Source organism: Colias croceus, chromosome 2 (genome assembly GCF_905220415.1).
Source record: "Colias croceus chromosome 2, ilColCroc2.1".
NCBI lineage: Eukaryota > Metazoa > Arthropoda > Insecta > Lepidoptera > Pieridae > Colias > Colias croceus.
This window is the reverse complement of record NC_059538.1, coordinates 731,512-744,423: the sequence shown is the minus strand read 5'-3', so window position 1 is coordinate 744,423 and position 12,912 is coordinate 731,512. Positions and strand designations below refer to the sequence as shown.

Below are 12,912 nucleotides of genomic sequence, written 5' to 3'. Positions count from 1 at the left end.
TTTGTCCACAGTTGACAGATATACCTATACTACGTACATTTGTCCCTGTGATTTGTCTGCTGGACATAGGCCTTATACACAGATTATTATATTTATATTCAGTTAAAAATATGAATTGTTGAGCACCTAAAAATGAAATAAGTGTTTCAATATTAGTATAATTTTTAGAGCCTGAGACTGTAGATTAGTATAATTCACAGGTATAATTAGTATTTACAAATTGCAGAGCAGATAAAAAAAAGACGTGGGTTCGGATTCTGCATCGCAATAATTCTCTATCCTTTCATTCCTAAATCCTAATCTATTTAAAACTAGCTGTTGCCCGCGACTTCGTCCGCGATTAGGTCGTTTTTCGTCATTCGTCGTTTAAAAAAAATACGTGACAGTTTATTTTAAAATTTTCTTAATTATTGTCTCTTATAAAATTTAACTACATTAAAATTGAACACTCTGATAAGAAAATCTTAAAATCTGAAGAAAACATGAATGTGGTTTAAATTCTACATTACTTAGTATCAAATAATAATCTAAATTAAATGTAGATTAACAGTTTGAGCACACCATTATAGAATATGTACCTAAGTATTAAATTACGTTAGTTTACATAGTAACTTTACTAAAAACACGATGACTATCTTTCGCGCTCGATACCACAAACTAAGCATGTTTGTGGTACGTGGCCCGCGTCACTTGACCCCCCGCGAGTTCCCCTCCGTTGCTATGCGAAAATACATTCGTCGCCCTACTGTAGGAAAAATTGTAATACTGTGGCCTGGGCGTTATAACACGTCCAGGGAGTTCCTGAGTGCCGATATCACCATCTTGAGGAAAAGCTTCTAATGTCGATTTAAAACTGCATACATACGAATTAACCTGTTCTAAAATTGTGAAATGAGTTCAGTTTTAAATTTGAGAAATATTGATTTCTTGTATTCCACTATTCGTTGTAGTCGAATACAAAATATATTTAAACAAACTTAGCTTGGCCTTCAGGCAAAAGGGATCCTATCAAATGGTAAACTTGACCTTGTATCTTAAAAGTAAGCATGAACGGATCTTCTGATAATTATTGAGCACCAAAGGATCATTTGAAACGCACTACTATAAGAGCGAATATTGTCTAATAACAGTTTACATTGCACCACAGAATACATAATAGTAGCTAAACGCTAATTGCACAGTATGTTCCTCTAAAAGTAGTGATTTTGTGAAAGGTTCCGGTGTATCTTCAAACGAAAGCCGACTCGCCTTACTACACTTTAAAGCATTACAAAAAGAACATACTACGTTAATATCGCCTATACAGAAAATGATCTGTAATCAATTGTGAGGTTATAAGCAAACCCACTTTTATATTTGTCAGACCACACCACCGAATTCGTAGATTGTTTACCTCAAGACATTAAGACTATGACGAAATCTGTCTGCAGTAAGACGGGCCTCTCGCTATTCGTACGTTTCCGGAGACCGAATAGTTTCAATTCTTAATCTTTCATTAAACAAACTTATTAATCGTTCTTGTCTCATATAATTGTAATATTCGCGTCCCTACTCTAGTCATTGCTTATGCTCATGTTCATCTTATTATGATGCACCCTATCATTTGTCAAACGGTCTTCATATTGAGTAAAGTTTCAGATTCTCGAGATAAAATATGACTGTCGTGATCAGTAGTGAGACGAAATTCCCTCTCAGTGAGGGTTTCGGTCTCACGGGATAGTACAATATGCCGTTTGCGATCAGCAGTGGTGGCTCAGTGGTGAGATCTCGGACTTCGAATCGATAAGTCCGGGGTTCGAGACCAGGTGAGCGCGCAGGAATTAAATTGATTTTTCAATTTATCTGCGCATGTTGTAACATCACCACTGCTCGAACGGTGAAGGAAAACATCGTGAGGAAACCGACATGTCGAAGAATTAAAAAGTTCGACGACATGTGTCATCCGCCAACACGCACTTGGCCAGCGCGGTGGATTATGGCCTGTACCCTCATAGGAGGCCCGTGTCCCAGCAGTGGGAACGTATATGGGCTGATGATGATGATGATCAGCTGTGTGACGTCATACCCTCTCAGTGAAGGTTCGGTCTCACGGGATAGTAGGGGAGACCGGGTTTGGTTGTCTCACGGGTTGGATGTCACAGCGGTCTTAATACAAAACTGAACTAACGAATAAGTCTGTTGACCAGCGTGGCTAGAGCGATACAGTGACAACGCTGTCCCCACTTCGCGTCAGACCGCCCCGATCTGCCGTGAGGGCCTCACACGTGTTTATTGTTTTCGCACAGATTTTTTATGATATGAGGACCGAATATGCTCCTCATAACATCACTTTTTGTGAACGAAACGACAGCGCGGTTTAATTCAATGCCAACACCATCAGAAAAAAGGATTATTTTTAATTGTGAAAAAATGTATTATGATTTACACTACATATTAACACTCTTTTAACATTTAACATAAAATATAAGTCTGTGAGTGTGTAAAAATAAATCCAGCTAATTACATATTAAACTTATGTTTATAATTTGGTATACGACATGAAAATATATTAATTGTCAAGCAATAATAATACAGATAAATACTGAACATAAGTATAATAGATATTAAGTAGTATTAGTTAAAATATACTTTGACTACTTTGACTGTTATTTAAAGTTTATTTTTACTAACAACATGTAAATGAAGAAGAAATAATAATTACCAACGAACTAACCTTTTCTATAATACTTAACACGGCACATTTTTCAAATTATCTTGCTCAACTCTACTAAAAAATTTGAGGGTTTTGTTTGAACTTTAATATGTAAAAACTATGATATATCTAAACTACGATACAACTTGCATGCGGAAATGCTCATTACAATTGTGAATCTAAAGAATAACTAACAACATACTGTTCAATTTTATTGAGCTGATGAATATCTTTTGCCTGGAAGAAATCACCGTCGCCTAACAAATATAATGTGTTTTCTTATAAAACCGTTACATAATTTATTTTATCTACTTAAATAATGAAAATGATATATTTATAAAATATAAAACATATTATGTAAAATGATTAAAAATAAATAAATGAAGCAACTACGATTCAAAGAAAACATCTTTTTCAGTGTGAAAATGCTCTAAGCAATCCTGGATGATGAACTGTATATCATGTACCTTTTTTTTTTTTTTATAGTGGGGAAATCTTCCAAAGATACCCACGGCCCCCGGGGAAGGAGCCGTGGGTTATGTCGGATTCTTACCGACTAAAACCCCACTGTGTTCCGTCGCGTCGAGCCGCTTTAATGAGGGGGCCGCGGGTATTTGTTAGAATTCTTCCGCAAGTATATCATGTACCTACTCTGATCCCAGTACGGTCGGTACGTCGATAGCCATAACGATAAATATTATAATCAGATAACCGCAAAGTCAAAATAAAAACATTACTTGTAAAGTTGTGAGTGCAAAATTTACGTTTCATTTGGCAATAAATTTTTTTTCGGTACTAAATCGTAGTAGTTTGATATGTGGTTGGCTGCCCCTCCTCTCCTTCCTGAAAAATATCCTCCAAAATTTCCCGAGATACTTCCAATGATTGAACCATTGGACGTTGGACATTAACTTCAGTCAAAAATTGACGAAGCGGATGATTACTAATTTCCACTTAATCCTCGCTGCTACTGTCTTTATCATCAAATCATCAATTTTCAAGTGGCGTAGTAAAAATATCAGCAGAAATCGTCTTCCAAAGGCGATATAATTTTATTAGCATTGAATCTGTAAATAAAAAAATCAAAAGTTAACTGTAAATCTATAAAAAAAGCTACTTACAAATAAAATTTTATCAAAAACTTCTGTTCCCAATGCACCTCAAAATAATAAAAGAATCATTCATTTCATTTCATTTCATTTCATTTCAATAAATACCTGTAAGTAACAACTTACCTTTTGTGGGAACGCATGATGGTGAAAATTCACAAAACACGAAGATTGCATTTGATATTTTTGGTTTTATGGCATTCAATTGCTTTATAAATATCACTACATAGTATGAAAAAAAGTCGCTTTCTGTGTCCCTATGTCCCTATGTCCCTTTGTATGCTTAAATCTTTAAAACTTCGCAACAGATTTTGATGCGGTTTTTTTAATAGATAGACTGATTCAAGAGGAAGGTTTTAGTACATAATTTATTAGGTTTTAGACAAAGCGGACGAAGCCGCGGGCGGTAAGCTAGTAAATTTATAAAACACGAAGATTTTTAAAATTGTAACTAATGAACACAACAATATATTATTATACTCTTTGGAACACAATCATTAGATTAACTGTGGTGTCTATTTTTACTTAAAATAATAAACATCTACCCTCACTTTAAAAAAATGTAGTTTATTATTTACACGAAATATATCTTATAGGGAACGGAAGATATGGGTTAAAGAGTTAAATAAATAAATAACATAATTATATTTAAATTATTAATTTTTAACATTGTGTTCAGTAGTGTTAACATGTAAATTGATTTGATTTTTACGAAATCTCATAGATGGCGCTGTTACAAAATTAACATTATACAACTTACATTCTTTAAGCTATGTTTCTCTTCCCAAGTTACTTAAATGGCATAATTTTTATAGTGTCAATATAGATATTGTCAAACAACATTAAATGTTGTTAAAATAAAATGTAATATATATGTATTGTATGTTGTTGTTGTTGTTGTTATAAATTTTATATATGCGTCATTTGATTATTAATTTCCAATAGTTAACGTGTAAATTGATTTGATTTTTATAACATTTAATAGATGGCGCTGTTTCTAATTTGTCTTTATACTACTAAATTCATTAAACTGTTTCTCTGCCCAAATTACGTAAATGACATAGTTTTTATTTTGTAAAGCTAGATAATAGCATGGCTTACTCGAAACCAACATTTAAACATGAGTCTTTAGATTGTACGCTGTCGTAATACACGGAATACGTAAGAAAAATAAAGGTTCACAGCTCCTCCCCCGTAGGTGATAGCTTGATAATATGTAGCCTATAGCCTCACCCGACCTGTTAGTAATATTCATGCAAAATTTGAAGTCAATCTATGCAGTACTTTTCGAGATTAGCTCGGACAAACATACAGACAAACAGACAAACAGACAAACAGACAAACAGACAAACAGACAAACAGACAAACAGACAAAAATTCTAAAAACTATGTTTTTGGCTTCTATATCGATTATAGATCACGGCCCAGGTATTCTTTTAAAAAAATATTCAATGTACAGTTTTGACTTTCCTACGATTTTATTATATGTATAGATTATATATGCGTCATTTGATTATTAATTTCCAATAGTTAACGTGTAAATTGATTTGATTTTTATAACATTTAATAGATGGCGCTGTTTCTAATTTGTCTTTATACTACTAAATTCATTAAACTGTTTCTCTGCCCAAATTACGTAAATGACATAGTTTTTATTTTGTAAAGCTAGATAATAGCATGGCTTACTCGAAACCAACATTTAAACATGAGTCTTTAGATTGTACGCTGTCGTAATACACGGAATACGTAAGAAAAATAAAGGTTCACAGCTCCTCCCCCGTAGGTGATAGCTTGATAATATGTAGCCTATAGCCTCACCCGACCTGTTAGTAATATTCATGCAAAATTTGAAGTCAATCTATGCAGTACTTTTCGAGATTAGCTCGGACAAACATACAGACAAACAGACAAACAGACAAACAGACAAACAGACAAAAATTCTAAAAACTATGTTTTTGGCTTCTATATCGATTATAGATCACGGCCCAGGTATTCTTTTAAAAAAATATTCAATGTACAGTTTTGACTTTCCTACGATTTTATTATATGTATAGATTAACAAACAAAAAAACAAATAATATACCACATAATATACGCACCTACCAAATGGATGGTTGTGCTGACAGGAAGCACCAAGCAACTGGGTTGTTTTTAATTTATTTTAGACTAGGTTTCCGCTCGCGGCTTTGCCCGCGCAGTCATAGAAAAACCAGCATAGTTCCCGTTCCCGTGGGATTTCCAGGATTGCGTTATTTTCCCGGGATAAAAAGTAGCCTATGTCCTTTCTCGGGTATCAAAATATCTCCATACCAAATTTCATGAAAATTGGTTCAGTAGTTTAGGCGTGATTGAGTAACAGACAGACAGACAGAGTTACTTTCGCATTTATAATATTAATATGGATACTAGCGGTCCGCCCCGGCTTCGCCCGTGGTACATGTTTACGTTTTCTCTACATAAGAACCATCCTCGTACTTCAAGGAATATAATAAAAAAAGAATTATCGAAATCAGTTCAGCCGTTCTCGAGTTATGCGCTTACCAACACATTTTGCGATTCATTTTTATATATAAGAAGAAAGTATGGACAGTTATGTTTTATTTTTCAAACTTGCAAGTAGGTAGTTAGCTTAGGAAGTTCAAGAAAGTTAATTTACATTTTCTTAAAAATGTAACGCTAAAATGACCGAAGAAAAAGTTAAAGAGAGTTTTATGGACAGCTTAATATTTGTCTGTACCTAGACAATTCATAGCCTGAAAAAGTAAAGGTTCATTTACGGATATAATAGATTAACTAAAATAAAACTAATGTTATAATTAAAAAGCATGTTCCACTATTTTTTTATAACTGAACATATTTTCCGATATATATTACAAGACAAATGAACAGCTATTTTACATGAATCTGAATTATGTTGTTAACAAACACAGAATATTGCCAAAGAAATAATTGTCTATACAAAAAATACCTTAAATAAGGTAAAATATTAATTACAAAGTAAATGATATATTAAAAAAGAAATCTGCTACCCAAATCCATGACAGATCTTATATTAATTTACTAGTCCTTTAAAATAGATAAATTTGTAATGTACAGATAAAAATAACTTTGTGAACTGAAAAAAGGTGTTAAGAACACAATATTTCCATAATTCAATTGCTTTACCTTCTGGAGTATACAAAAGTGTATTTTTATTCACAGCCACAAAATTATTTATCACACATCTTACAACAAATGTAATCTTACAACAATGTGTTAAATTACCCTTAATTTTGATCAACCAAAATGATAAGCTACAATGCAGGGATCATATTTTATGGTGTGCCACAAAATTGAACAGAAACATCAATCTTATGAAAAAAAAAAAAAAAAATTGTTTACAGGTAGTATATTATCATCATAAGATCATATCTAGTTACAAAAAGTTACCAGAAAATACTACTTTGATACTAAAAGTTACAAAAAAATTCAATGTTTATAATAGTTATAATCAATATTATAACAAAACCTTAACCTTCCTACGAGGCAATTTTGTCTCAAAACATTTTTGCCAAGCAGTTGTTCTGTACATTACAAATAATTAACAAGTGTCTGTTGCAAGTCAATCGGCCACAATATCAATTCCACAACTTGGACATTATAAACAATACAATACAAAATGTAAGTCCTGAACATTATATGTTATGTTAGAAAAAGGTGTCTGGAGACAGTCCAGTCTTTACAGGTGCAAATAAAGAGCATCAAGGAGTCTTTCTCCCAAGATAAATACCTTATTTTCCTTTATCAGGTGACATTCCATACACATACTCTGTTCTATAATATAAAATTTGCTAGCTTGCTTCCAAAACACTTCAACATCATACATAATATTAAAGAGGCATGCTCGTTACTTGCACCCGTTTTACAATGACTTATTTTAATGTTATTTACCACACAGTGAAGTTCAATCTATTAGTGCAAGGCTATGGTTCTAAATATCTAAGGGTTTTTGTTGTGACAATTCAAGAGGACCTTTCAACTGATACCTCAATAAAATTTTACATTGAATTTCAATTTACAAAATTGTACCTTAACTGCATTATAAATTGAAAAATGAACTTTATATGTTATCAATAAGTAATTTATTGCACAGCATAGTTTAAAGGACCTCAATTGTCAAATGTGGCCAATATCAATACATTGTCAAATTTATGGAAAATAGCTGCCTAACAAGACAACTCGCCTGGGACCTTTGAATACGTTAATTTCTATACATAAAAATAAATCATAAAGTAATGGAATTTTTAGCAACATATTCAAAATTATGTTTCATCTCCTCACTTTGTCACATAAAAGTTCTGAATGTATCTTGTGCTAATTGAGGGAAGGCGACTGCCCATCGTCCCAAACAATGTCAATGCTAGGCCACTTTGTTTGTAAACATGTCAGCATGGGGTCGGTGGTGGCTGCTCTCATGGGGCACTCGAGCAGGGCAGCTCGTCCTGTGCGGTAAACCACTCTACCTCCAGGATTACTGCGCGACAACCCATTATAATGATGCAGAGTGAATGTGTCGGGAGCACCGCGCTCACAACCAGGGAAAAACTCGTCCATAAATGCACTCAATAATATGATACCTAGATTTTCAGAATCTAACTTTCGTCTCATCAATTCCACATATTCAGGTTCACTGACGAGGTCAGCAGCACACAAAACGTCTTGTAGAGCTGCCGATGGAATAAAATTATTGCCTTCCGGATCAAAAGACCGGAATATTCTCTCGGCCGACTCTCCAACTGTTTCAGGAGCTGCAAGACGTCTTTCCATTGAAAAGAGTACAGTTAAATGTGTTTCTGATGCCAAAACCCACACAGGATGCTTGGGATTTTTATAAAAGGAACCTACGGTACAATATTGCATGTGTTCCATTATAGTAAGAAAGCCTATATCATTTTGCCTCTCAATTCCTCTTAATCGGAGTCCACCTACAACTTGATCATGGTCCCATACGTGTGCTACAGCTCTGCCTGTGAGCATGAGATTTATAAGCCCCTGTGATCCATAACCATAAGTAGAATGTATAAGTGGATCTGACAATTCTGATAATTCAGCCTCTACTGTTTCCACTCCTTTGCTAAGAATGACACTATATAATAAAAGAAGTACACCATATTTATCCTTCAAGATTCGAATGTTCCTTGTATAAAATGATTCCACTTCTGATAAGGTTTGAAACGAATGCACCTCCAGACGTCTATGGAAATACTCGATAGCATCACAGGACTGTTCTTCTGCACTGACGTTGACGCTAGAACTGCCTTCCGCGCCGGGTTCACCCTTGCGATACACCGCAACATTGTACTTAGGGGCTAGACACTGGCTTAATATCATACACACAGCCCTAACAAGTAGAGAATTGCACTTCTCAGAGGTCAAGTCATGTAGACTGTGGCCAGGAGTCTCTGATAATAGTATTTTGAGGAGGAATCCTTGCACTGGCGCGATAGCAGCGCACGGGCCGCCTTCTTGTTGGATGAGAGCGCTCGGTTCCTCAGTACTGAACTGGAAACCCTGCGCCCAGCGTCTAAATACGTCCTCTTTCACATTGTCGCCCCATAACAACCGTCGCGTGCTCGCCAACTCGCGCTCCAGTGACGCTGTACCAGCGCTCATATTATGTCTTTCTGTTGCTATACCCGAAGTACTCGTTTCGTCTTCGTTGGAGTTGTTATGCATTTGATTGTACTCTACGCCACCTAAAAAAACATGTGATTTAGAATTTAGCACAACAAGAAAATTAAATTAAATAATAAAGCGGCCATTCCGGCTCTAACAAATAATTCAAGCGAATCTACAAGTACAAAAAGAATATAACCACGTAGTTAAAATACTTACTAAAAATACAAAGATCATAGTAATATTTAACACCTAATATTGTTTTTCTTTTTATAAAACCGATTAAACATAGAATAAGTATCGAATGGCATTATAAATCATTCAATAGATTGTATTGAAAACTTTTCATGGAAAAAGAAAAGCTTACGACATAAAGGCTGCCATTTTTATAGGGTTATGAACATAGCAACTTTATTCAAATGTCACTTTTTATTTTTCATCAATGAAATTCGGTCTAATACAGATGCAGCAGTGCCATATGTTGGTGAATATGTTTCCAGTTTTGTTCGTTTATTTTTAAATAGCATCATAGCTACTTTAATATTAATTTTATGTTTGTAGAATGGTATGCTATATTTTAAGATAAGTCATTTTGTATTAATCATTGATTTATTTTTTGTCTCACAACCCATAGGTAACTCATTCATTTCCTCGTTCATTTCCAACAAGTCTTTTCCTAATAGTCACATCTTCTTGCCATGAAACCCAAAAAAAAAAAAAAAAAGTCTTTATATTGCCATTTATTTGTTGTGTTTCGACCGCTTATAAATCGATATGATTTTCCTTTGAGTTAATCAATATTCAATATATGAACAGATAGAAAAAAAAGGCAAGTTTAATGTGAGAATCATTTCGTAAAACGAATTGAATTTTATATTTGGATTATTTTTGTCGAAAATAAAATATATTTAACTTTAAGAAAGGTAATCTGTTTATTTAAGGTACATTACATCTTCTATTTGACATTAATAAATTAGAGCTTTCATAAGAAAACGGAAATTTATTCATACACGGTGCTCCATGCTTACATAACATTGAATAAAACTGTGTTATGGCAATTTATTGAACTTGTTGACGAATGGTTGACGACGATGTTTCATTCGGCTATGTACATATTGTCAAAATAATGTCAAGTGGAAGTGTCATTCATTTTCATTCAATGCAACAGTCAATCATGGGAATCGGAACGTAAATGTAGTCCGAGTTCGGTTTAATTTTTGTTTCGTGACGATTATTTTTTCGTTAGTAGTGTTCCTTGTATTAGCCTTCTTTGGTTTATTAATTCAGTGAAAATGTATTAGTTGTTCTAATGTGTTGATTTGGTATTTTATGTGTGTGATTAGTTGATTATTTCAACACGATGAAGGTGGATCTTAACGTTTGGAGGCGATGCCCTGCGTTCAACGTTGCCGCAGGTTGGTGCATTCACTTGTATCCAAATATTATAATGATTCACCTGCGATACACCCTCTTCTACTTGTTTTTTTTTTTTTTTTTTTTATACAACGAGTGTATGTGACAAACTTTCATGCAAATATTAACATGTCAGTGTGTCACAAAGAGAAATCTTAGCATATTTATTATACATTTCGGTATACCTACTATGTTTATAATGTACAAGGTCTTGGTGAAAAGAGTCAGTATGACTTGTATACGAAATTTTGATGTTATTACATTTTGTTGGATCCAAATATTGTCTAAATTTGTTTTTGTGATTCACTTCTAAAATGATCATTTAGCTATTACTACATGAGTACTACGCCCTTCACCTTTTTTCAAGTGTATTGTTTTTGATGAATAATTGAAAATATTGGAATTTTTTATTACCTACATAGAGACCTTAGATATTAGATTATTTTCTAGAAATCTTCTTGTGCATAAAACTTCTCTATGTATCATTGAGTTTTACCTAATAAAATAGGTAGGATAATTTCAAAAATTTCATGTTTTTAAAGCAATGCATTTATGTTTCGGTGCCTACATAAAATATAAGAAATTAAAGATGACAGAATAATAAGATGAACACTTATTTTATATGCATTGAATAATAATATAATATATTATTATTCAATGCATATATGCATTGAAGTGTTAGTATAAGAAATATTATACTGATAATACTTTGCGATTGTTTGATGATGTTTAGTGAACTTCGCTATAATTTGGGATTAATCACGTGGTCATGGCTTCAAGTCGTCTGTCTCAACTGCTTGAAGCGGTCTGTGTACGGCCGCCCTAAGATGTTTGTTGGTCATTCCTCAGACAGACATAATAGTTGATATGTTGAGTGTCTTGCTTGTCGATGAAACCAGGATCCTTAGTACATAAGCATTCCCATAAGTCCGAATCCACTAAAATGAAAAATGACTTTTCTCATTGTTAAGGCTCCGTGCAGTCAGAGAGCGTTCTGTGTTCCGCGTTCTTTGTGATGCGAACGATCTATAGCGCCGGCGCACACATAACGCAGTAGGACCGCGGCGCTGCGCTATAGATCCTTCGCATCACAAAGAACGCAGAACGCGGAACGCAAAAAGCTCTCTGTCTGCACGGAGCCTAAATTGTTACAGATGTTTAGTGAAACTCTTATCTTTAAATGTTGATTTAACAATGCATAGTGTAACAATGGGTGTATTTAGTGAAAATATAGTTCAAAGGTGAGAGCAGTGTAAGCTCATGTGTTAGTAAGGTTCTTTGTTAGAAAGTTGTTCTCGTTAAGTTGGACTGGCGATGCAAAATAGTGATACTAGCGATTGGTATTACAACTTGAAAATGTATTGAGTATTAAGTTCATTTTCTTATTTTTTTATATAACATATCAAACTTTACTATTCTTATATATTATGCGAATGAAACTAGCTGTCTGTCTGTCATTTTATGCCTAACCCACTGTACTAATTTGGTTAGCACAGATAGTTTGATAGTTAGATTGGCAGTTAGTTTAAACCTGAGAAAACATAGGATTTGTTTTATTTGGGAAGTCCCACGGAAACAGGATCTATTTGGGTTTTCCTTTGACTATGCATTCAAAACTGTGTGCGTGAAATTAGTTGATTATAAGGCAGCGTGATTATATAAAAAAGTGTAGCAAACATTTTAACAATCATAAAGCTAACTTGTTGCTCTTATGGCGAGTTCTTATGCACATGTTATTAAAAAAATGCTGCTATTAAATAAGTTGTAACATAATTTATTTAATATTTATTAATAATATGGTGAAAGTGAAACTTAACGTTAACAAAGACTTTCTATTGAAAGTGTAAAGCAAATGTTTTAAATATCTGTTAGATAAGGCAAGTTAAGCAAATTATAATTTATTTAATTTAAACAAGATATGTTAATAAGGAAATGTGTTAAAATTAACACTTAATTTTACTTTTAATGGTTTTGTTGTTTGGGTGTGACTCTCATGTTCAGTTATATAGAAACTTGACACTGGATATCGCTAATATGTTCATC

At 33.7% G+C, this 12,912-nt stretch overlaps 2 protein-coding genes across 2 annotated transcripts in view; one reads left to right on the top strand and one right to left on the bottom strand.

The window, feature by feature from the left end:
• Window positions 1-6,611: 6,611 nt before the first annotated feature.
• Window positions 6,612-9,872, bottom strand: LOC123703111 (ubiquitin carboxyl-terminal hydrolase MINDY-3 homolog). Its single transcript, XM_045651001.1, has 2 exons — window positions 9,676-9,872; window positions 6,612-9,536 (listed from the first exon to the last, which is right to left on the bottom strand). Exon 2 carries the CDS (start codon window positions 9,514-9,516, stop codon window positions 8,155-8,157), a length of 1,362 nt encoding a protein of 453 aa, XP_045506957.1. The 5' UTR covers window positions 9,517-9,536; window positions 9,676-9,872; the 3' UTR covers window positions 6,612-8,154.
• Window positions 9,873-10,623: 751 nt separating this feature from the next.
• Window positions 10,624-12,912, top strand: part of LOC123698893 (protein crumbs) — a 58,997-nt gene continuing 56,708 nt past the window's right edge. The window contains exon 1 of the mRNA XM_045645709.1: window positions 10,624-10,871. Within this exon, the coding sequence (XP_045501665.1) occupies window positions 10,817-10,871 (55 nt within the window). The 5' untranslated portion in view covers window positions 10,624-10,816. The remainder of the gene's footprint in view (window positions 10,872-12,912) is intronic.